This window comes from Loxodonta africana, chromosome 18 (assembly GCF_030014295.1).
Source record: "Loxodonta africana isolate mLoxAfr1 chromosome 18, mLoxAfr1.hap2, whole genome shotgun sequence".
Classification (NCBI taxonomy): domain Eukaryota; kingdom Metazoa; phylum Chordata; class Mammalia; order Proboscidea; family Elephantidae; genus Loxodonta; species Loxodonta africana.
In genome coordinates this window covers 75,002,327-75,029,218 of record NC_087359.1, presented here as the reverse complement: position 1 = coordinate 75,029,218, position 26,892 = coordinate 75,002,327, and the positions used below count along the sequence as shown (strand labels likewise).

Here is a 26,892-nt window from a genome sequence, read left to right as displayed (position 1 = left end):
CTGATTCCATGGCAGCTAACAACTCCTCCTCCTCCTTCATCTCGCACATTCAGTCAGTCCTGCTGATTCTCCCTCCTGAATCTCTCTCACATCCACTCTTCTCTCTCCACCCTCATGGTCACTGCTTCAGTTCAGGCCTCACCACTTCTTACCTGGGCTGTTGTAATAACCCCCAATCAGGCACCCGGCCTTGAGTCTGTTTCACCCCATTCTATTGTGCATAGTCATGACAGAGCGGCACTTACAATATGCTATTTTCAGGCTCAGATTTCTTGGTGATTGATCATGGTCACTGTGATCAGATTTCAACACAAGGACTTTGAAAACTTGTCACATGGACCCCTCTCCATGCCCATCTCCCATTCTTGCATCCCAGCCATATACACCTGCATTTCTTCAGTTGTTTCTTTCATTTTCATCCTTCTGGAGCCCTGGTGGTACAGTTGTTATGCGTTAAGGCTGCTAACCAAAAGGTTGGCAGTTGGAATCCACCAGCCACTTCCTAGAAACCCTACGGGGCAGTTCTACTCTGTCCTATAGGGTCACTATGAGTCAGAATCGACTCAACGGCAAGGGGTTTGGCTTTGGTTTTGGTTTGGTATATGTGCTGCTTCCTCTGCCTGGAACATCCTTGCTTCCCACTCCCTCTTTCCTAAGGGCTAACTCTCACTTGCCCTTTGGCTCAAGCACCACCTTCTACAGGAGGTATAAGCTGCCTCCCCAGTAGGGGTTAGAGACAGCACCCAATGCAGATGTCTTATTATTCATTTTAAAAATTGCCCCTGAGTCTATAAGTCCTTGGGGTCTGGGAATATGTATCATCTCATAACCCCAGCACCTACCTCATTTTTGCTGGCTCCATTGTTGAGACCAATACCTCATCTACTCTATGGAAGCTGAAATCATGTGAATTAGTCAGATTAACTAGAAGAACGGGGCCAACCAGAACTAATGCTACATCTTAGGATACTGATACATCCCTGGGAGTTTTTTTTTTTTTTTTAAGTACACATATTGTTTTATGACATTGGTCAACAACCCCATTACATGTCAGCACTCTCCCTTCTTAAACTTGGCTTCCATATTACCAGCTTTCCTCTTCCCTCCTGCCTTCTAGTCCTTGCCCCAGGGCTGGTGTGCCCCTTTAGTCTCGTTTTGTTTTATGGGCCTGTCCAATCTTTAGCTGAAGGGTGAACCTCAGGAGTGGTTTCATTACTGAGCTGAAAGGGTGTCTGGGGGCCATAATCTCAGGGTTTCTCCAGTCTTTGTCAGGCCAGTAAGTCTGGTCTTTCTTTTTGAGATAGAATTTTGTTCTACATTTTTTTCTCTGGCTGTATCTGGGGCCCTCTATTGTGATTCCTGCCAGAGCAGTCAGTGGTGGTAGCTGGCACCATCTACTTATACTGGACTCAGTCTGGTGGAGGCCGTGGTAGGTGTGGTCCGTTAGTCCTTTGGACTAATCTTTCCGTTGTATGTTTAGTTTTCTTCTTTCTTCCTTGCTCCTGAAGGGGTGAGACCATTGGAGTATCCTAGATGGCCGCTCACAGGCTTTTAAGACCCCAGACGCTACTCACCAAAGTAGAATGTAGAACATGTTCTCTAAAAACTATGTTATGCCAATTGAGCTAGATGTTCCCTGAGTCCCTCGGAGATTTAATGACAAATTCTTTTCCTTGGCTATCAAAGAGACGATACTGTCCAAGCAGGACAGAAGGCCTTTCTTCCCTCTCATCTGCTGCACTGGCACTTGGGAAAGTCTTGCTTTCTCTAGTTGTGTGCATGATAGCATGCAAGGGAAGGGTGTCTTTAAGAGGCTCCCTCAACAGTTTATAGACCCTGATTGTCACCTAACAACACTAATGGTCTCCACCGGGCTGGAGCTTACAGGGATCATCAGTTGCTTTGGCTAAGAAACCTGCAGATTATCTTGGTCTTGATGTGGATAAGAAGATTGTGTGTCACAAAATCATTGCTCAAGGTCAGAGAAAGTCACCAGAAGCATAAAACATTCTTTTTACTCAAGCAGGGAGAATCAGTCACCATTACTAAGAGCTGCAGAAAGTCCTGAGTCTGAGTATAGTGATTTAGCCAATTACGATAAAGTGTGAGACTTTCACCTAGGAATATGCTGATACATCTTAGACTTAAGAACTACAGGATGAAATAAAACTTGGCTTGGACATGAAGAAAGTCCAAGCAACCTGGCTTCACCTGTCAGACTGCAAAGGCCTAATGAGACTCTCATTTTCTTTTTCCTTCTCAAAGACAAGGTCACTGGAAGGTAAGCTTAACCGGTATAAATTTTCCAATCTAATCAGAAACTTGAATTCACAGAGGAGTATACTAGGGTCTGTAATTCAGAAATTCCTAAGTGATCTAAAAGTAAAAGAAAAAGAATCAAACTCATTTGTGACAACGGTATCTAGAAATTTTAAACACACACACTCACATACACCAAACGAAGAAACGAAACAAAGCCCGTGAGCCGACACCCAGATTCCCTGCAGCAATAAATCCACGATTCTGCTCCAGTCCTGGCGGTTTTCTCGACAAGAAGAGAAGTACCCTGAAACTGCAGTAACTCACGTGTGGTTCTCCACACTGCTATGAGCACTGATTTTCTGAGCATTTCTTGCGAAGATTCATTTGCATGTCAAATTAACACATGTGAATTTGGAAAGCCCAGTTAAGAGTAGCAATACCCTCACTGCCAACAGATAGCAACTGCTAAGAAAGAAAAATTAATGCAGCTATCACATTTTTTTTTAAGTCGATCAACACATACACACACTGTAACTATGGAGGAGGGGTACCAAGCTTCTTCAGATATACAAATAAACACCAGCAAGACAGTGTTGTTTCATTTGAAGCTGTCTCAGAAGTCTCTTTGGGAAGATATTTTTCCAAACATACTTGCAATTCTTTTTAGAAAACATCAGTGTTATTATTTTTATGGTTATTCTAGGTGGCACAAGTGGCTAAGTGCTCAGCTGCTAACCAAAATGTTGGCAGTTCCAATCCACCTAGAGGCTTCTTGCAACAAAGGGCTGGAGATCTACTTCTGAAATTAAAAGTTATTGAAAACCCTATGCAGCACAGTTCTACTCTGACACACATGGTGTCTATCAGTCAGAATCAACTTGACAGCAATTGTTTTGTTTGGTTTTGTTTTTCATCTTTGGTGTGACTGTTGTTAACACTATGTAGTATTACCTAGCTTGATAACCCACCTCTGTCACCAGCCTTGGCTCTGAGTGACTGGTGTTCAATTTCAAAAATTCAATTGCATGCCCAAAAGAAAGTCAAAAGAATATGCCTCAGGCTCTGAAAGAAGGTTCCCAAAAAGGAGCTCCACAAATTTTTCAGGCAATAGATTTGTCTTTGGAACCAGCGCATAACCCCGAAGGTGATTATTCTAAAGGGATAATGCATTTGAAGTTATATGTCCTGGATGAATTGCTTGAATGGAAACTAGTCACCACCCTTTAGGGGCCATGATTCTCAACTTTGGCTTCACACTGGAATCACCTGGGGAGCTTTACAAACACTGGTGCCCAGGTCTCACCCACAGAGAGCCTAATTTAGTCAGTCTGCCGGGCAGACTAGACGTTGGGAGTTTTAAAAACTCTCTGGGTCGTTCTAATGTTCAGTCAAAGTGGCAATGCACTGCTTAAGAGTCATATGAAATATATATCTTATGCAAAGTTTACTCTCCTGTCCTTCCCTGCTCTTAATGCATTCATTTTATTTTCTCTAGCCCCAAGAATAATGTTTACAAGATAACTAGTTGCCGTTGAGTCAGTTCCAACTCACGGTGACCCCACGTATGTCAGAGTAGTGCTGATTTTTTGGAAGTCACCAGGCCTTTCTTCTGAGGCACCTCTCGGTGGACTTGAACCTCCAACTTTTTGGTTAGTAGCCGAGTGCATTAACTATTTGCACCACCCAGGGACTCTGCTTAGAAGAGAGTAGCTGCTTAATAAATGTTTGATGAGTGAATAACAATAATAGGCCCTTACTGTGTGCCAGGTTGGGTGATAAGCCATCCCAGATTGCTGAGAACTGAGGTACTTCCCTGAGTATAGGTGCTATGGATTGAACTGTGTCCCCCACAAATGTGTATCAACTTTGCTAGGCCATTATTCCCAGTATTGTGTGGTTGTCCACCATTCTGTGATCTGATGTGACTTTCCTATGTGTTGTAAATCCTATCTCTATGATGTTAATGAGGCAGGATTAAGGCAGTTGTGTTCATGAGGCAGGGCTCAATCTATAAGATTAGGTTGTGTCTTAAGTCAATCTCTTCCTTTTGAGATCTAAAAAGAGAAATGAGCAGAGAGAAGGGGGACCTCATACCACCAAGAAAGTAGTGCCAGGAGTAGAGCACGTCCTTTGGACCCAGGGTCCCTGCACTGAGAAGCTCCTAGACCAGGGGAAAACTGATAACAAGGACCTTCCTCCAGAGCCAAGAGGGAGAGAAAGTCTTCCCTTGGAGCTGATGCCCTGAATTCGGACTTCTAGCCTCCTAGACTGTGAGAGAATAAATTTTGTTTGTTAAAGCCATCCAATTGTGGTATTTCTGTTATAGCAGCACTAGATGACTATGATAGTGGGGCTTTCAGTGCTAAAACTGGACAGTCTCAGACAAACCAGTATGGTTCGTCATCTAGTGCCAAGCACCATGCTATACACTTTCAAGGATTATCTTTCAAATCCTAACAACAGTCTTAGGAGGTGGATACTATGATTATCTCAATTTTTCAGGTGAGTAAACTGAAGCACAGAGGTATTAAGTATAAGTAGCAGACCTGAGATTAGCCCGAATCCAGAGCCCATGTACTTAATCATTATGCTGTATTTCTATTCTATAAGGTTGTGTTTTTTTTTAATTTGGTTTGTTATTTTAATGTGTATCTCCCAAAGTAATATTTCTGTGGGTGATTAACCCTTGAAAACAAAATGGTTTCTCACTCCTTCCATAGGGGCATTTTCCAGTTTGAAGACTTCCGGGTATGTCTACCCAAAAATATAGAGAAGACCCAGCAGGAAGCTCAACCCCGGGAAACAGAGAGCAAAGCATTTTTTGGAATGAGGGGAGGGTACCCAGTCCAGCTGGAGCATCAGTAGACAAAGGCATATTCTTTGTCCAAGTTTTCTCTGAGACTGGCCACACACTGACCAGTCAGAACTAGCTTGTCCTCCTGGTTGGAATCCCTGATGCTCAGTGGTGGACCAGAAGCAGACCCACAGAAGACATCGCCATCAAAGGAGGAAACCTCTGGGAAAGGAATCCAAATGTGTGTGCAGCGAGGACACACGAGCATGGCATTGCCCATCCTATAGCTGTTTATATTGTTGTTATCCTTAGCTGCTGTTGAGTTGGCCCCCAACTCATGGTGACCACATGCACGATGGTACAAAAGGCTGCCCGTTGATCCCTGTGATCAGTTGTGGATCAGACCGTTGTAAGCCACAGGGTTTCCACTGGCTGATTTTCAGAAGTAGATCTCCAGGCCTTTCTTCCTAGTCTGTCTTAGTCTGGAAACTCCACTGAAACCTGTCCAGCATTATAGCAACTTATAAGCCTCCACTGACAGATGGGTGGTGGCTATGTATGAGTTGTACTGGCCAGGAATCGAACCAGGGTCTCCCACATGGAAGGCAGAGAATGGCAGAATGGATTTAAAAAAACATGATTCAACCATATGCTATTTACAAGAGACACATCTTAGACACAAGGACACAAATAGATTGAAAGTGAAAGGATGGAAACAAATATCCCACGCAAATAGTAACCAAAAGAGAGCTGGGGTAATAATCTTATTATCACATAAGGTAGGCTTTAAAACAAAATCTGTTAGAAGAGATAAAGATGGATATTACGTAGTGATAAAAGGGTCAATTAATCAATAAGATTTAAGAATCATAAATATGTATGCACCCAACATCAGAGCACCTAAAATATATAAAGCAAACACTGATAGATATAAATTGAGAAATATACACATCACAATAATAATACAATAATAGAGACTTCAATACACCACTTTCGATATTGGGCAGAACATCTAGAAAGTAGACCAACAAGGAAACAGAGGATCTGAATGACACTATAAACCAACTAGACTTAACAGACATACATAGAACACTTTATCCAGAAACAGCACAATACACATTCTACTCCAGTGCACATGGATCATTCTCCAGAATAGGCCTCATGTTAGGTCACAAAGCAAGTATCAACAATTTTAAAAGATTGAAATCATATAAAATATGTCCTCTGGCCATAACAGAGTGAAGCTAGAAATCAATAACAGAAAATAAAAAACAGAAAATACACAAACATACGGAAATTAAATAACAAACTATTAAACTACCAATATGTCAAGGAAGAAATAAAAAGAGAAATCACAAATTTCTTAAAGTCAAATGAAAATGAAAGCACAACATATCAAAACTTATGGAATGCAGTAAAGGCAGTACTGAGGGAAATTTATAGCAATAGGTGCTATAAAAAAGTATCTGAAAAAAGAAGAAAGGTCTCAAATAAGCAGCCTAACTCTACAACTTGAGGAACTAGAAAGAGAAGACCAAATTAAGCCTAAATTTACAAGAAGAAAGGAATTAACAAAGATCACAGTAGAAGTAAATGAAATAATAACAGAAAAACAATAGAATTAACAAAGCCAAAAACTGGCTCTTTGAAAAGATGAGTAAAATTGACAAATCTTTAGCTAGAATGACAAACAAAAAAAGAGAAAAGATGCAAATAACCTAAATATGAAAGAGGGGACAACTGACTCGATGGAAATAAAGAGAATTATAAAAGGTTATGAACAACTGCATAGCAGCAAACTGGATAATCTAGATGAAATGGAGAAATTCTTAGAAGCACATAACCTACCCAAACAGACTCAAGAGGAGATAGAATATCTCAACAGCTGCATAACGGATGAAGATATCAGGTCAAAAAAGAAGTCAGTAGTCAAAAATCTGCCAACCAAAAAAGAGCCCTGAACCAGGTGGCTTCACCAGGGAATCCTACCAAACATTTAGAAGAGAATTGACACCAATCCTGTTTAAACTATTCCAAAAGATAGAGAAACAAAGAATAACCCCTAATTTGTTCTACGAAGCAAACATAATATAATCCATCACTTATCTTTGTGTGTCTTGTGATTTTTTGTTGGGCCATTAGAATTTTTGTGCTTGTTAACTTTCTCAGTTCTCCCCAGTATTTGGTGTTTTCACGTGTACTACTTTCTGCAGAGAACTTTTGGGTGAGCAGAGCCTTCAGCCTTTCTTACCACTTCCTCTCCCTCTCTGTGATAGCTCCTCCTCCCTCCTGATTTAACTAGAATTTGAAAGTTTCAGATCTTGATTTTCAACTTTCAGTGTCTCCTAAACACAACAGAGAACATGCTGTGGTTAGTCTGCCCACCAGTGGGTGCCACCGCCCTGGCAAGATATTGCAGAACAATCAATCTGTCTACCAGGGGGTACAGTCCTCTCTCTTTGGTCATCACTCCCACTAGGACGACTAAGATAAAAAAAAAATAACAAATGTTTGTGTGAATATGAGGAAATTGGGACTCTTATCCATTGCTGATGGGAATGAAAAAAGGTATAACCACTGTTGAAAACAGTGTGGTGGTTCCTAAAAAAACTAAAGCAGAACTATCATATGACCCAGCAATTCTACTGCTAGGACTTATAAGCAGTGACATGATCAGACATACTTATCAATGTTCATTGCAGTATTATTTGAAATAGCCAAAATGTAGAAACAACCTAAATGCCCATCAGTGGATGAATGGATAAACAAAATGTGGTACATACATACAATGGGATACTACTCAACCAGAAAAAGAAATGAAGCCTTGATACATGCTTTAAGATGGACGGAGCTCGAAGACACTACATTGAATGAAGAAAGTCAGTCACAAAAGGACACTGTATGACCTCACTTACATAAAAAGAGAAGAACAGGCAAATGCATGGAGACCAAAGTTTGTTAGTGATTACGAAGGGCTAGAGGGAAGGTGAAATGTGGGATTGTTGCTTATGGAGTAGAGTTTCAGTTTACGATGACAGAAAAATCACATTGATTAAGGGGAGGGTTGCACAGCTGATTAGAGTAATTGTTGTCAATAAGTTGTACACCTGTAAAAAGTTGAACTGGAAAAAGTTGTGTGATAGATATATTTACAATAACAACCAAAAAGAGCAGCTGCTGAGGCTGCTTATGTACAACCAAATGCCTCATGGGGTATGATTTCTTGGTTTGGAGGTGTAGGGTCACAGTTTCATAGAACATCCCAGTTAAGTGACCTAATAATATGTTTAGTGCTTCTGTTCTACCCCCTAGTTCATTGCATAGTGCCTGGGGTCTTAAAAACTTGCAAGTAGCCATCCAAGGAACAATAATTGGTCTCTATTTGCCTGGTGCAACAGAGGAAGGAGAGTCAGGAATAGGATAAAGACATGGAATGTGTGGCTAACTGCCTCCATGAACAGTTGCCTCTTTTGCCATGAGACCAGAAAAGCTGGATGGTGCCCGCTACCATTACTGAACATTTTGATCAAAGATTCTATTGAAGAACCCTGATCAAAAGGGGGAAAATTCAAATTTTTATGGACTTCAGACTTTCTGGAGCCACAGAGGCTGAATGAGCCCCTGAAACTATTGCTCTGAGATAATCTTTAAACCAAAATATCCCCTGAATTCTTGTTAAAATCATACAGTAGCTTACTGTAACTAGAAAGAATGTCTGTCTTGAGTATTGTGCTCTTTTAAGAACTATTTATATGGGATCAAATTGATAACTGCAACTCAAAAGATCATTTAAGAAACTTATGGGGCATTGAGTTTATGTTAATGAGAGAGGAGCAATTCAGAAAACAATGGTAAGAATGCTTACACAACTTGAAGAATTTAATCAATGTCACTGAATTGTACCTGTGGAAATTGTTAAAATGGTGTATGTTCTGCTGAATATATTCTCAATAACAACAAAAAGTAAAGTAAATTAAAAAATGAAAAAAAGCAAGTAGGGGAGGTGTCTGAGCATTACTAAGCAGAGAGACAGACCCTGATGTAAGTCCTTCACTTCAAATTCTCCTTTCAGACTAACAAAATGCCTTGCAAAATTATTTTAAAATTTCTGGAAGGCATTATGCTGAGTGAAATTAGTCAGTCACAAGAGGACAAATATTGCATGAGACTATTATTTTAAGAAATCAAGAAAAGGTTTAAGCACAGAAGAAAACATTCTTTCATGGCTAGAGGGTGGGGAGGAAGGAGAGGAGAATTCACTGACTAGACAATAAATGGAAACCCCGGTGGCGTAGTGGTTAAGTGCTATGGCTGCTAACCAAAAGCTCGGCAGTTCGAATCTGCCAGGCGCTTCTTGGAAACTCTATGGGGCAGTTCTACTCTGTCCTCTAGGGTCGCTATGAGTTGGAATCGACTCAACGGCAGTGGGTTTTGTTTGGTTTGGTTAGATAGTAAATAAGAATTATCTTAGGTGAAGGGAAAGACAACACACAGTACAGGGGAAGTCAGAACAACTGGACTAAACCAAAATTTAAGAAGTTTCCTGAATACAATCAAACACTTTGAGGGACAGAGTAGCAGAGGCAGGGGTCTGGGAACCATGGTTTCAGGGGACATCTAGGTCAATTGGCATAAAAAAGTTTATTAAGAAAGTGTTCTGCATCCCATTTTGGTGAGTGGCGTCTGGGGTCTTAAAAGCTAGCGAGAGGCCATCTAAGATGCATCAATTGGTCCCAACCCACCTGGAACAACGGAGAATGAAGAACACCAAAGACACAAGGAAAATATGAGCCCAAGAGACAAAAAGGGCCACATAAACTAGAGACTCCATCAGCCTGAGACCAGAAGAACTAGATGGTGCCTGGTTACCACCAATGCACTGCCCTGACAGGGAACACAACAGAGAATCCCTGATGCAACAGGAGAACATTGGGATGCAGACCCCAAATTCTCATAAAAAGACCAGACTGAATGGTTTGACTGAGAATGGAGAGACCCCAGAAGACATGGCCCCCAGACTCTGTTAGACCAGAACTGAAACCATCCCCGAAGTCAGCTCTTCAAAGATTAGACTGGACTATAAGACATAAAATGATACTCGTGAAGAGAGTGCTTCTTAGCTCAAGTAGATATGTGAGACTAAATGGGCAGCTCCTGTCTGGAGGTGAGATGAGAAGGCAAAAAGGCATAGCGGCTGGTTGAATGGACCCAGGAAATCCAGGGTGGAAAGGAGGATGGTGCTGTCACATTGTAGGGAGAACAACTAGGGTCACATCACAATGTGTGCATAAATTTTTGTATGAGAAACTAACTTGAACTGTAAACTTCTGCTTAAAGCGCAATAAAAAAAAAAAAAAGGAAAAAATCTTCTAGGGAAACAAAAAAATTATTTTAAAATTTCATTAGCCATTTTTTTAAAATAAAAAGAACAGAAGTCTGTCAGAGAACTTCGAGTGCTAGAAGTCTACTAAAAAACCTAGTAGCTAATATTACAACACATAATCTCTTTATAAACCAGAAACATGACAAGTTTCTAGAATTTTTTTCTAAAGACAGGGTGTTCATACAACGTTTGGCCATTATATAAAAACCTTGGTAGGGCTGTGCCCACATTAGCATCGTGTTCCAACCATCTGACCTTAATGGAAAGGAAGACTGTTGAATGGTCTTTATCTGCTAAAATACACAAACTCAGCAGAAGGATCTTCAATAACTCAATGATTGCAATGTTGAAAGGAAAGGAAGCAACAGTAGCCACTTAGGTCCATACCTGAAGGGAGCTTCTTTGTGGAATTGCTCCCAGAATTGCTGCTGCTCAACATCAAAGGCTGTGCACCTTTGGCGGAGGAGGGTCACTTCATTCGCCTGCAGTGGGGCCACCTGCTGCCTCACTGTGATGGCCAACTTTTTTATGTTGTTCCATTTCTCTGGTAGCTCCTGCAAAGGAGACCTCAATGTGGTTAAACCAACACACTGCTCTCCCTTCCCCACAGACCTGAAACTGGACAGTACCCAGGTATCTTCATCTAGGATACAAGGTCATACTATTATGTGTTGCTGTCATTGGCCCATTCTCTAGGAGCCCCACCTTCCTTGACTTATCACCCTGGTTGCCCAATGCTCCCAACTATCACTTACCTATGACTCTATACTATTCTTCAACCGCTAACCCAGTAACCCTCACCTTTTTCTATATTCTTTAGGAGTGATTGTTCATTGTCTTTTATGCCCAACATTTTCTCCTAGACCATCTAATATCCCTTAGACCTGTTATTCCCCCTTTAATTTTGGGGGGGCGTGATTTCGTATATATCAATTCTCCCACATATATTCAGCATTACATTCTCTCACATTTACTGAGTTTCCAGAATGCACTAGACATTCTAGATATGCTACACACACTATAGTTCTGAAAGATAGACCTTGGGTCATCACCAAGTCCTCTGTTTTTCAGTCACTTCAAACCAGCCCACCTAAAAATTCTGAAACTTTCACTCCATTTCTTCTATAAAAACAATAAGCTTTGCACTGACCTCCAGCTGCTTATATACTGTATCTGGCAATTCTTGTTCATAGGTCTTCAGCAATTCAATAGTTTGCTTCAAGGGCTCAAACATCTCATCTGTGCTGCTCTGCCGTTCCTTAAGAGCCATAAGGTGTCCCATAATCTCAACCAGTCCTTTGAAATCTCCTTTTTCAACTTTCATGAGCAAGCCATTCTCACTATTTTTTATAAACACTTCAAGGTCAGCCAAGCTAAGCAAAACAAACAGAATATGAGGGACCATCCTTCTTCCACTCCTCAAAAGGAAGATTTACTTATTTTTCCCAAAGTAATAGTAGTTATTATGGAAAACTTATCATGTGTCAAGCACTTTGGATATATTTTACCCTGATGTTAAGACATGGACCTCTGCAAAAGAGTCAAGGTCATGAGGACAAGGCAAGACAAGGAGAAGACTAAGGAAATCTGATACCTAAATGCACTGTGCTGTCCTGAATTGGATCCTGGACCAGAAAAGAGAGTTTAGTGGGGTAACTGGTGAAATTTGAATAAAGTCTTTAGATCAATTAATAGTTTTGTATCTATGTTAATTTCCTGACTTTGATAATTGTGCTATGGTTATGCAAGATGTTAATATTTGGGAAAGCTGGATGAAGGGTATAAAGGAATTCTCTACTATTTTTGTAAGTCTGAAATTATTACAAACACAGCATTCAAACAAAAAAGAAAAACAAACAAACAGCACCTGGTCTCTAAGGTCACCCATACCTGGGTTTGAATTTGACACTAGATTTGTGACCCTGGCCAAGTCATTTAATGTGTCTGAGCCTCAGTCTCCTTACCTATAACACTGGAACAATAATTTCTATCTCTTTACTTATTGTAAGGGTTAAATTAGATTCATTCTTTAATTAAAAAAAAAACATTTACTGAACATCTATTATGAGCCCCAGCATGCTTCCAGGTCCTGAAGATAGAATGATAAATAAGATAAACAGACTCTACCCTTGAAAAGCTTGTATTCTAATGGGAAAAAATGAATACTAAACAAACCAACTAAATAAATTGCATAATTTCATGTAATAATGAGTGCTATAAAAATATTTTTTATAAAAATATAAATCAGGATAAAGGGATAGAGTATAAGGACAGGACTGTTTTCTTTGGGGTGGTCAGTGAAGGCTTCTCTGTGAAGCTGGTATTTGGACAGAACCTAGACGATGTGAAGGAGTGAGTGAGGAAGAAATGGGGGGAGATTGAGACTTCAGGAATTCTAATATTTAGAGGCCTAGAAGAGGTAAAGGAAACAGCAAAAGCAAAGCGCCTGAGGCCACATCAAGGAGTAGTTTTTCTGAGGAAAACGGAAAAAGTCAGGGTGGCAGAACAATAAAAGGAGTAAGAGGAACTGTGGAGGGAGAAGAGGTCAGAGAAATAACGAGGCACCACACAATGTAGGCTTTACTGGCCATGGCGAGAAGTTCAGATTTTATACTAAGTGTGAGAATTCTCAGTAGGAGAATGGCATAACTTGATCTACATTTTCAAAAAGATCTGTATTTGGAAGAGAACAGATAGTAGCTGGAGGTGGCAGAGATGGTAGCCGTGATGGTGGCAGTGGAGGTGAGACAAGAATGGAGACAGTTAGGGGTGATTAAGATGACAAAAGATACTGGCTTTGACTTGGATGCTGTCTGTGAAGAGTGGCCAGACTCAACATTATGTCATGTGAGGGAATGAGATAAATCAATAATGGCTCCTGGAAACTGGGTAAATGGTGATGCCATTTACAGATGGGGAAGAATTGGGGAAGACTGTTTTTTTTTTTTTTTGGCCAGGGACAGAGAAAGGACTAGGTTCTAAACATGTGAGTTGTGAGGTGCTTGACAGACACTAGACACAGGAAGCAGAAATTTATTAGGCAGTTGAATACAAGTCTGGGGTTTTTGAGAGATATTGGGGCTGAAAATATAAATGTTAGTTATTAACAAAGAGATAGATTTAAAGCCTTGGGCTGGATGTCTCTTGGAAAATAAATACATAAAAAATTTTTTTTTTTTTTTTTTTTACATAGAGAGAAAAAATTCCAGGATTGAGACTTCAGAAATTCTAATATTTAGAGGCCTAGAAGAGAAAAGTCCAGCAAAGAGACTGTTATCAATTGTATTGTAGCCTCCAAAAAGATATGCTGAAGTCTGAACCCCCGGTACATGTGAATATGACCTTATTTGGAAAGAGGGTCTTTGAAGACGTTAACATTCAGGTTAGCATGATGTCATAAGGGAGCCAGATGGGTCCTAATCCTGTATTACTGGCGTCCTTACAAAAGAGAAGATACACAGAGACAGGGAGACAGACGAAGGATGCCACACAATGCTGCAGCTGTAAGCCAAGGAACACCCAAAGGTACCAGAAGCTAGAAGAGAGGAATGGAACACATTCCCCTTCAAAGCCTCAGAAGTTATCAACATGGCTGACACCCTCATACGGACTCCCAGCCTCCAGAACTGCGAGACAATCTATTTCTGTTCTCATAAAGCCACCCAGTTTTATATTTATGTCTTGTTACGACAGGCCTAGGAGACTAATACAGACACCCAGAAGGCTTAGCCAGTAAGACAGAAGGGAAACAAGGAAAGTGAAATACGCTGAAGGCCAAATGAAGAAACGGCTTAGGAAGGAGGGAGTGATCAGATGTAACAAGTACTGCTGAGAGGCACAAGTAAGACAAAGACTGATAATTACCATTGGATTCAATCATTTGGAAATAATTCATGATCTTGACAAGAATGATTTCAGTGAAAAGGTATACTAAAAGCCTGATTGGAGAATAAGTTAGAGAATGGTGGACTTCTGCTTCTAGCTGTTTGGTATACATGATACCAGAAATGACCCTTCTGATAAAACAACAAAATATTTAAGCAAATAGTTGGAAAAAAAAGTTTTATAATGCATCACTATCCAAAAAAAGAAAACTAAACTAAACCCATTGCGCCGAGACAATTCTGACTCATAGCCAACCTGTAGGACAGAGTAGACTGCCCCATAGGGTTTCCAAGGAGCAGCTCGTGGATTTGAACTGCCGACCTTTTGGTTAGCAGCCGTAGCTCTTAATCCCTGGCATGAAATTAAGGAATCTCCAGAGACCGAAAATGTAGTGAAAGAAAGAACCCTGGGAGTAAAAAAGATCCAAAGCTGGTTTTTACATGATACCAAAAAAAAAACACAACAAACCCAGTGCCATCGAGTCGATTCCGACTCATAGCGATCCTATAGGACAGAGTTTCCAAGGAGCGCCTGGAGGATTTGATCTGCCAACCCTTTGGTTAGCAGCTGTAGCACTTAACCACTATGCCAACAGGGTTTCCTTTCACATGACAAAAAAAAAGCTTCTACTAAATCCTGGAGACTCTGACCTTCAATTTTGATACAGGGGACACGTGATTAAGCCTAGGCAACACACAAGGTGAGGAGAAGGCTGCAAGTAAAGTTGGGACACCATACGCACGAGCAAATAATAAATACATTGCACAGAAGGAACCACATGGAAACTTGCCTGTCTTGCCTTGGCACTGGCTGAACTATGGCAGGTTGTAGTTTAAGTGGTCTGGGGTTGGTAGAGTCCCTTGATGACTGGCAGAAACAAACGCAAATCCTTCCGGAGGATTGGAACTAGAATCCAGTCCTCAAAGGATTCCCACAGATAAAATTCCAAGGAACATGACTTTACAATAAAAAAAATTACAAAATACACGAAGAAAGAAGTCAGAACTCCTGAGTGGGTGCCAGCAGAAACAGCAAAATTAGAACTGTGAAGATTTCAGATATTGGAATAAAATAGCTATATTTAGTCTGTTTACTGAACAAAAGATATCCTGTTTAGGTGCCTTACTGTGCTATTTCTTTCCCACATAGCAGTGGAACATCAATTCTAGACTAACTAAGAAAAACAACTTCTTCCTTTTAAGCATGGTATATCAGTTTATACAAAAATGCTTTTTTGGAAATCGACATTCAGAAGCCTAGATAAGCTCTGACAGTCTCAGTGGTCACCACCACTGCTCTTCCTCCAGCTCGCTCTTTAAGTTCAAACATGATTTCAGCATTGTCTCACAGTCAGGAATGGAGTTAGTTTAAGAGACTCTCCAACTATGCCCAGAAGCAGTGATAGTGTGTGGACCATTGTATTATTGCAGGATGGATTCAGAGAAGTAATACAACTTATTAAAGTAGATAACATGAAAAACACGGTCTGTGATGGCAGCACTCTGTGAAAAGAGGGATAGAAGGGCTTTCAACATGTAGTCTATTGATGCAAAAATGATCACATTGTGCTACGCTAATGGGTAATTCCAGAAGAAAAAAGCAATAATATTTTGTAGGCCTTTACATCATCTTTAATACATGGTGTTATGGATTGAACTGTGTCTTCCAAAATGTGTATCAACTTGCTAGGTCATGATTCGCAGTATTGTGTGATTGTCCACCATTTTGTCATCTGATGTGATTTTCCTGTGTTGTAAATCCTACCTGTATGATGTTAATGAGGCAGGATTAGAGGCAGTTGTATTAATGAGGCAGGACTCAATCTACAAGATCAGGTTGTATCTTGAGCCAGTCTCTTTTGAGATACAAAAAAAGAATTGAGCAGAGGAGGGGGACCTCATATGACCAAGAAAGTCATGCCAGGGGTACAGCGAGTCCTCTGGACCTGGGGTCCCTGTGCTGAGAAGCTCCTAGACCAGGGGAAGATTGGTGGCAAGGACCTTTCCCCAGAGACAACAGACAGAGAAAGTCTTCCCTGGAACTAGTGCCCTGAATTCCAACTTCGAGCCTACTAGACTGTGAGAAAATAAATTTCCATTTGTTGATGCCATCTGCTTGTGATATTTCTGTTATAGCAGCACTAGATAACTAAGACATACAGTATGAAGAAACCTACCATTTTAAGTTGACAAATCAAAAGTTTTCTTAAGATCATGCTCTAATAAGTATTTCCTAAACCTTTAAATGCAAATAAACAGAAGAGAAGCCTTAAAATTTGAGCAAGGAACAAGAGTGTAATACCTAGCAAGTAAATTTGTAAAATAGCCAAGAAGAAGGTCTAGAAATGAAAAATATTGTTAATATTTAAAGTTTAATAAATGGATTAAACAAGAGATTAGACAAAGCTGAAAGACAGAATTCAAATGTTGTATGATGGAAGTGGAGAAGTTACTCAAACTTCAGTGCAAAGAGACAAAAAATATGAAAAGTTGTTGAAAGATAGATAAATGGTGAGATCTCAAAGAAATCTAATAAGACTTCCAGAAGGAGAGGAGAGAGTGGAGGAGAAGAAGCATCATTTGAGGAGATTATGGCTGAGAACTTTCTTGAATAGTTGAAAGAAAAGTAAGACCAAGAAAGCCCTCACCTAGGAAGAAAGAGAGCCAGGGCTTGGAAGAGGAAATGCTGCCACCATGAACATCTGCTTTCTGTGCCATGAAACCAGAAGAACTCGACAGTGTCCAGCTACCATTACTAAACATTTTGATCTAAAATTCTGTAGAAGAATTCTGATCAAAAGTGGGAAAAAACAAAACAGAATTTCAAATTCTCAAGAGTATCCAGACCATCTGGAGCCACTGAGGCTGGATGAATACCTGAAACTATTGCTCTGAGATAATCTTTAAACTTTAAACCTCAAGCCAAAACTTTTCCTGGAAGTCTGATTTGACCCAAACGACAGTTTAGTCTAATTAATAAAGTATGTCTGCCTTGAGCACCACGCTCTCTCAAAGATTTATCTAATTGGGATCAAAACGACAACAACATCTCAAAAGGTTAGATGAGAAGATTAGGGGACAGTGGATTAACATTAATGGTGGTGTAATAATTTGGAAAAGGATAGCAACAATGGTTACACTACATGAAGAATATAAATGCTATCACTGAATTGTACATGCAGAATTTTTGAACCAGTGTATCGTTTGCACAACAAATGAAATTAAAAAGCCCTTACACAGATTCTTAATTATGAAACTGAAGGTCATCAAAGATGAAAAAGAAAGTCTTAAAATTAACTTCAGATCAAAGAAAGTTTTCTAAAAAAAAAAAAATTAGATGGATGGCTAATTGCTCAACAGTAAAAATGAAAGCCAGGATACAGTGAAATTATAACTTCAATAGACTCAGAAAAAATATCTAATCTGTCCTCCTAGAATTCTCTCATCAACAAAGCCACTTTTTTAAGAACAGGGGCAAAATAAAGATATTTTCAAAGAAAGAATGATAGAGTTCCACTTACAGACCCTGTATTAAAGGAACTTTTAATGGATAAACCTCAAGTAGAAAGTCTATAATGCAGGAAGGAATAATGACCAAGGATATTGGAAACCACGTAGATAAATTTAAATAACCATTGGACGAATAAAAATAAAGTATAATCTGTAGGGTTTATATAAACAAGAGGGAGCGATTACAATTACTGGGAATGAGAGAATTAGATGGATGAATAATTAAGACTGACACATTCTAAGGTCTTTGTATTGGTTGTAAAGAGAATAAAAATACTGGTAAATTTATTATTTTTAAGGATGCTTTTTGTCATGGATTGAATTATGTCCCCCCAAAAATGTGTGTATCAATTGGGCTGGGCCATGATTCCCGGTATTGATTTTCCTATATGTTGGAAACCCTGGTGGTGTAGTGGTTAAGTACTACGGCTGCTAACCAAAGCGTCAGCAGTTTGAATCCACCAGGCACTCCTTGGAAACTCTATGGGGCAGTTCTACTCTGTCCTATAGGGTCGCTATGAGTGGGAATGGACTCCACGGCACTGGGTTTGGTTTTTTTTTTTGGTTGTAAATCCTGCCTCTATGATGTTAATGAGGGAGGATGGGCAGCAGTTGTGTTAGTGAGGCAGGACTCAACCTACAGGATTCGATTGTGTCTACAGGAAATCTCTTGAGATATAAAAGACAGAATCAAGCAGAGAGACGGGGGACCTCATATCACCAAGAAAGCAGCACCGGAGCAAAGCACATCACTTGGACCTGGGGTCCCTGTGCCTGAGAAGCTCTTCAGCCAGGGGAAGACTGAGGACAAAGACCTTCCTCCAGAGCTGACAGAGAAAGCATTCCCTTGGAGCTAACATCCTGAATTTGGACTTTTAACCTACTTTACTGTGAGAAAATAAACGTTTCTTGTTAAAACCATTCACTTGTGGTATTTGTTATAGCACCACTAGATAACTAAGACAGTTTTTAAAATAGCTATAGTGGCTGCAAGAACAGTAGTTCCAGATAGTACAACATCCAAGTTAGCAGAAGGCAAAAAATGGAACAAGAAAAAGGAAAAATACAAGGAGACATAAAAAACATTCAACCCAAAAGTGGACAAGAAGGGAGGGGGGAAAAAGGAAAAGGTAAATATTATTAAATATTATTAAACTGGATAAAAAATGCAGTCCTATGCTGATTATAAAAACTTCCTCTAATATAAGGACACAGAAAGATTGAATACCAAAGGATTAAAAAAAAAAGATACACCAGGTAAATGTCATACAAAAGAAAACTGGTTTAGCTATATTAATATAAGACAAAATCACTTTACTTGAAGAAATATAATTAGTAATAAGGTCATTTTAGGCTATTTACATTTGCATTAAATGTTTAATTTGCCAGGAAGATACAAAAAGTCAAAACCTTTATACTCACTACAAGATACCCGTTAAAGTATATTAAACAAAAGTGACTGAATTAGAAGCAGAAATTGACGATCCACCATCAAAGTGAAAGATTTTAACACAATTATCTCAGTAACTGATGAAGTAAGCAGACAAATAAATAAAAGCCAATGAGGATACAGTAGATTTGAACAGCACAAATAATAATCTTGATCAAATAGGCACGTACGAAACAGCAGTTACAGAATACACCATCTCTTCAGATGCGCGCAGGATATACATAAGAGCTGACCATATTGTAGTGTATAAAGCAACCTTGGCAAATTTAAGTTCATTTTAAAAAGATCACAGTCTCTGATCACAATGCACTTAATTCAGAAATTAATAATATAAATGTAACTAGAAAAAACCTGTGTTTGAAATTAATAAAAAAGTTCAAACAAATCATAATGGATATTTTTAAATATTCAGAACTAAATTATAATGAAAATATTACACATTAAAACTATTTGGATAAAGGCAAAATTGTATTAAGAAGGAAATTTATAACTTTAAATCTTAACATTCAAAAGACAAACAGCTCAAAATTAATAAGCAAAGAATGCATCTTAAATTAGCAAAAGAACAGCAAATAAATTCAAAGAAAGGAAATAGTAAACATAAAAAAATGCTGTTGTTGTTTGCTGTGGAGTTGATTTTGACTCCTCGCGACCCTATAGACAGAGCGGAACCACTTCATAGGGTACCCTAGGCTGAAATCTTTGGAAGAGCAGTCGCCAGGTCTTTTCTCCAGTGAAGCGGTCCAGTGGACTCAGTCAGCTGACATTTTGGTTAGCAGCTAAGTACTTTAACCATTGCACCACCAAGGCTCCTTCATAAAAGAATAAAGTGTTGAAATGGAAATCAAACTATGTTAAAGAGGATCAATTACTTGACAAGATTGTTTTCCATAAATTTCTGGCAAGATTAATTATGTCAGAAAATACAAATAAAAATAGGAATGAAAAGGCAGCACAGCAACTGACTTGGCACAGGCTAAATAGGTAAGAGGATATATTATAAATTTTATGACAATAATTTAAAGATTTACATGGAATGGATAAATTCCTATTAAAGTAGGAATTAGTAAGGAACTGAGGAACAGAAAACCATAATATCCCTATAACCATTAAAAAAATTATAGGTGGAAATTTTTCCACAAAGAAAACACCAGACCCAGATGGCTCAATAGGAGATATAAATCAAACTTTCAAGGATCAGAGAATTCCAATCTTACAACAACTCTTCCAGAGAATACACAAGAAGGATTCCTTCCTGATTTAATTTATGAAACTAACAGAACCACAAAACCAAGATCAGACAAAACATAAGAAAATTGTAGACTAGTCTCAATTGTAAACATAGGTGCAGAGATGTTACACACATGAAAATAAAAACAAACTGTGTATATTGGCAAAGATACTCCTTCATGTTGGGTTTACCAGTAATGCTAAATTGGTTTAATATTAGAAATCAAATAATACATTCACCATTTTAACATTGTGAGGTTAAAAATTAATAGAGGTAGAAAAAACACTTGACAAAATTATTACCTATTTATGCTAAATCCTCTTGACAAATTAAGAACTGAAGGAATCTTCTTTAATCAGATAAAGAGTATATTTTAAAAAATACACAGCAAATATTATACTTCAAAGTGAAACATTGAAAGCATCCCCTTTAAGATTAGGAAGAAGACAAGGGTGCCTGTCATCACCACTTCTACTCAACATTACACTGCAAATCCTAGCCAATGCAGTAAGATGAGAAATAGGAATAAAATGCATAAAGCCTGAAAAGAAAGAAATAAAATTATAATTTGTAGATGATGACTACCTACATAGGAAATTCAAAAGGGCATCTAGATAAATTATTAGAATTAATTAGTAAGTTGCAGATACAAAATCAATATACAGAAATCAATCCCATTTTCAAAGAAAAATATGATTTTAAAATATCATTTATACTAGGAACAAAAACATAAAATACTGAGGACAATGTAGATTTTTTTAAAGGTAATGATACAAAATTCCATTAAAAGATATTAAAGAAGACATAAATAAATGGAGAGATAACATGTTCATGGACAAGAATACTCAAAACCATGAACATATCAGTTCTCCCCAAACTGATCTTAGTCACCGCAAGTATAAGCAAAATTGCAACATATTTTTTTCTTTTGCAAACTGATTTTGAAATTTATATGTTCTGCAATTCAACAACAAAAAGACAAACAGCCCAATTAAAACATGGGCAAAAGATTTGAATAGATACTTCTCCAGGGAAGATACTCAAATGGCCAACAGGCACATGAAAAGATGCTCAATATCATTAGTCATTAAAACGAGTTCCGGGGGAATCTAGGCCAATTGGCATAACGAAATTTATTAAGAAAATGTTCTGCATCCCACTTTGGTGAGTGGAGTTTTGGGTCTTAAAAGCTTTCGAGAGGCCATCTAAGATGCATCAATTGGCCCCAACCCACCTGGAGCAAAGGATAATAAAGAATATCAAAGACACAAAGAAAATATGAGCACAAGAGACAAAAGGGCCACATAAACCAGAGACTCCATCAGCCTGAGACCAGAAGAAGTAGATGGTGCTGGCTATCACCAATGACCACCCTGACAGGGAACACAACAGACAGTCCCTGATGGAGCAAGAGAAAAGCATAGTGCAGAACTCAAATTCACGTGAAAAGACCAGACTTAATGGTCTGACTGAGACTAGAGAAACCCCAGATGATATGGCCCTGGACCCTCCGTTAACCCAGAACTAAAACCATTCCTGAAGCCAACTCTTCAGGCAAAGATTAGGCTGGACTATAAAATATAACATTCGTGAAGAGTGTGCTTCTTAGTTCAAGTAGATACACGTGACTAAATGGGCAGCTCCTGCCCGGAGGTGGGATGAGAAGGCAGAAAGGGACAGGAGCTAGTTGAATGGACACAGGAAACCATAGGTAGAAAGGGGAAGTGTGCTGTCACATTATAGGGATTGCAACTAGGTACACATACAATATATGTATAAATTTTTGAATGAGAAATTAACTTGAGCTGTAAACTTTCACCTAAAGCACACGCAAAAAAGAAAACCCATTGGCACTGAGTTAATTCCAACTCATAGTGGCCCTATGGGACACAGAAGAACTACCCCATAGGGGTTTTCAGGGAGAGGCTGGTGGATTTGAACTGCCGACCTTTTGGTTAGTGGACGTAACTCTTAACCACTGTGCTGTCACAGCTCCCCATTAGTCATTGGGGGAATATAAATCAAAACCACAATGCTAGGTTGGCTATTACCAAAAAAATAGAAAGTAAGTGTTGGCAAGGATGTGGAGAAATTGGTACCCTCGTGCATTGCTCATGGGAATATAAAATGAGGCAGCCACTGAGGAAACAGTTTGGCAGTACCTCAAAAAGTTAAACACAGAATTAACAGATGACCCAGCAATTCCACTCCTAGGTATATACACAAAAGACTTAAAATCAGGGATTCAAACAGATACTTGTACACCAATGTTCACTGCAGCGCTATTCATAATAGCCAAAAGGTGGAAACAACAGAAGTGCTCATCAGCAGATGAATGGACAAAATGTGGTTTATTCAATATAATGAATATTATTCAGCTGCAAAGAGAAATGAAGTTTGGATACAGCTATGACATGGATGAAACTTGAAAACATTATGTTAAGTGAATTAAGTCAGACACAGAAGGACAAATATTGTATGTTTCCACTTATATGAGATACCTAGGACAGGCAAATGCACACAAACGAAAGTTTATTTGTGGTGACCAGGGCCTTGGGAAGGGGGGGGATGACGAGTTATCACTTAAGAAGTACTGTGTTTTTGTTTGGGGTGATGAAAAACTTCAGAAATAGATAGTGGTGATAGTCTCACAAAATTATAAATGTAATTAGTGTCATTAAATTGTACATGTAAAATGATTAAAATGGCAATTTTGAAATATATATATATTTTAAGAGATTTTTAGAGGCGGGGCTGAGATGGAGGAATAGACAGATGCTTCCAGTGAGCCCTATTACAAGGAAGATCTGAAAAAACAAGTGAAACGAGTATATTTATGATGAGCTAGGAGCCCTGAACTTCAAAGGCAAAGTGAGAAAATGAACTGAGCAGCAGGGGGAAGAAGAGACGGTTCAGAAGAGGAGAGGAGTTACCAGACCTGAATTGCGGACAGCCCTCGGGCACCATTTCTGGAAGTGGCTCAGGTGGGGTGATGCTAGCTTTTGGCCAGTTTCCACAGGGAGAAGCAGCCAGCCACACAGCCTACTCATGTCTTCGCAACCAGAGAAGAATGACGCTCTCGACAAAAGCTAAGTACTTGCGTATATTTTAACACACCCCCCCACCCCCAAGGTGGCTTCAGTGGCTGTTCATTTCCCTGGGCCAGAGGTAGGCCCTGTTGAGCGCCTAGAGCCATCTTCACAGCCTTGAAGCAGGAATAAATTTGCAATTGGGGGAAAAGATAATTTGCCAGCTCCACTAACCTGGGGAGCTCAGGACAGAAGCGTCTCCTGTCCAGGCATAAACGACCCGTGGACTTTGAGTAAAGTTTCCCCCTTGCGTGGACCTGTGTGGGCCTATTTCAGGAGAATAGGCCCTTGCTGGCAGACTACAACTGTTTCAGCTGTGTGGTGGAGAGGTGGGTGTTTGATGTTTGACACCAATTTGCCTATTAAACAGGGTCCTAACCTACCCACATCAGGGGCCTAAGGACTGGTGGCTCCACTCAGGTCACCCAGCCATCTGCAACAGGGGTCCAAGGATAACTGACATCTCCCATTCCTTACATCAAAAACATTGGGTGCTCATGGTCTGCATGCAGAACCCACCCAGCCGTATGCTCTAGGGAAAAGGGACACTCTTTCCATAGAGACACTTGGGGATGATTCTCAGCCCCCTGCCTTGTTCAGAGTGTAACCCCCTGCTGCAACCAGATACTGGTACCTACACCAATCACCCCTGCCCCTCTAAGACTGTAGAACAGAGTCTGTACAACACACTTGATGATCAGCTACCTGGACACCTGAGCTGAATCCATACAAGAAAACTGAATGGACTCCTAGACTGATATACCTGATAACAGCTCTAGCCATCTGGTGACAGGACATCAGGGCTTCAAAGCTGAAAATAATCAAGCTAGCTCACACAAGCGACCCATTTGGGCATATCAAAACAAAACAAAGCAATAAGCTAGGATACAGTAGGCAAACATAAAATAAACTAATACAATAACTTATAGATGGCTTGGAGACAACAGTCAATATCAAGTCACATAAACAGACCAAGATCGCCAAAACAAGCTCTCAAAACAAAGAATCAAGGGATCTTCTAGATGAAAGTGCCTTCCTGGAATTACCAGATGCAGAATACAAAAGATTAATGTACAGAACACTTCAAGACAACAGGAAGGAAATGAGGCAATGTGCAGAACAAGCCAAGGAACACAGAGATAAAGCAACTGAAGAAATTAAAAAGCTTATTCAGGAACACAGTGAAAAATGTAATAAGTTGGAAAAATCCATAGAAGACAGCAATCAGAAATTCAGAAGATTAACAGATTAGACAACTCGATAGAAAGTCAGAGGAGCAGAATTGGGCAAGTTGAAGGCAGAATTTGTGAACTTGAAGATAAAGTACTTGGCACCAATATATTTGAAGAAAAATCAGATAAAAGAATTTTAAAAAATGAAGAAGCCTTAAGAATTATGTTGGACTCTATCAAGAGAAATAACCTACGAGTGATCGGAGTACCAGAACAGGGAGGGATAACAGAAAATACAGAGAGAATTGTTGAAGGTTTTTTGGCAGAAAACTTCCCTGATATCGTGAAAGATGAGAAGATATCTATCCAAGACGCTCATCAAACTCCACATAAAATAGATTTTAAAAGAAAGTCACCATGACATGCTATAGTCAAACTTGCCAAAACCAAAGATAAAGAGAGAATTTTCAGAGCACCTAGAGATAAACGAAAAGTCACCTACAAAGGAGAGTCAATAAGAATAAGCTCAGACTACTTGGCAGAAACCACGCAGGCAAGAAGGCAATGGGACGACTCATATAAAGCATTGATGGAAAAAAATTGCCAGCCAAGAATCATATATCGAGCAAAACTGTCTCTCAAATTTGAAGGTGAAATTAGCACATTTCCAGATAAACAGAAGTTTAGGGAATTCGTAAAAACCAAACCAAAACTACAAGAAATACAAAAGAGAGCTCTTTGTTAGAAAATCAATAATATCAGGTATCATCCTAAGATTGGAACACTGGGCAGAACAATCAGATGTCAACCCAGACAGGGAAATCACAAAAAGAAATCAAGATAAAAAACAAACACTGAAAACAGGGAAATAGTGACGTTATTATGTAAAAGAAGAAAACATTAAAACAATAAAGAGGGACTAAGAAATCTAGTCATAGATCTTTCATAAGGAGACGAAGACACAGCGATATGAAGAATTAAAAGTTAGGTTTAAATTTAGAAAATAAGGGGTAAATATTAAGTTAACAACAAAGGAGACAAACTATCCTATGCATCAAAATAAAATACAAGGAAAAAAATAAGAGACTTAGCAGAAACAAAATCAAGAACAACAAATATGAGGAAAAGACAACACATAAAGATAAACTACTCAGCACAAAAAATTAAGTGGGAAAAAGAAACTGTCAACAACACACAAAAAAAGACATCAAAATGATAGCACTAAATTCATATCTATCCATAATTACACTGAATGTAAGTGGACTAAATGCACCAATAAGGAAACAGAGAGTGGCAGAATGGATTTAAAAAAATGATCCATCTATATGGTGCCTACAAGAGATAAACCTTAGACTTGGAGACACAAACTAAACCTCAAAGGATGGAAAAAATATATGAAGCAAACAATTATCAAAAAAGAGCAGGAGTGGCAATATTAATTTCTGACAAAGTAGACTTTAAACTTAAATCCATCATAAAGGATCAGGAAGGACACTATATAATGGCTGAAAGTACAATATACCAAGAAGATATAACTATATTAAATATTTATGCACCCAATGACAGGGCTGCAAGATACATAAAACAAACTCTATCAGCACTGAACAGTCAGATAGACAGCTCCACAATAATAGTAGGAGACTTAAACACACCACTTTCAGTGAACGACAGGACACCCAGAAAGAAGCTCAACAAAGACATGGAAAATCTAAATGACACAACCAACCAACTTGACTTCATAGACATATAAAGAACACTCCACCCAACAGCAGCAAAGTATACTTCCCTTTCTAGTGCACATGGAACATTCTCTGGAATAGACCACATATTACATCATAAAGAAAGCCTCAACAGAATCTAAAACGTTGAAATATTACAAAGCATCTTCTCTGACCATAAGGCCATAAAAGTAGAAATCAATAACAGAAAAAGCAGGGAAAAGAAATCAAATGCTTGGAAACTGAAAAATACCCTGCTCAAAAAAGACTGGGTTACAGAAGACATTAAGGATGGAATAAAGAAATTCATAGAATCCAATGAGAATGAAAACATTTCCTATCAGAAACATTGGGACACAGTGAAAGCAGTCCTCAGAGGTCAATTTATAACAATAAATG

General features: G+C 39.1%; 1 protein-coding gene across 1 annotated transcript in view; it reads right to left on the bottom strand.

The window, feature by feature from the left end:
• Positions 1 to 26,892, bottom strand: part of DNAH9 (dynein axonemal heavy chain 9) — a 486,803-nt gene that overhangs the window by 362,579 nt on the left and 97,332 nt on the right. The window contains exons 18-19 of the mRNA XM_064271783.1: positions 11,590 to 11,812; positions 10,827 to 10,993 (exon numbers count right to left, since the gene is read on the bottom strand). Coding sequence (XP_064127853.1) covers positions 10,827 to 10,993; positions 11,590 to 11,812 — 390 coding nt within the window. The remainder of the gene's footprint in view (positions 1 to 10,826; positions 10,994 to 11,589; positions 11,813 to 26,892) is intronic.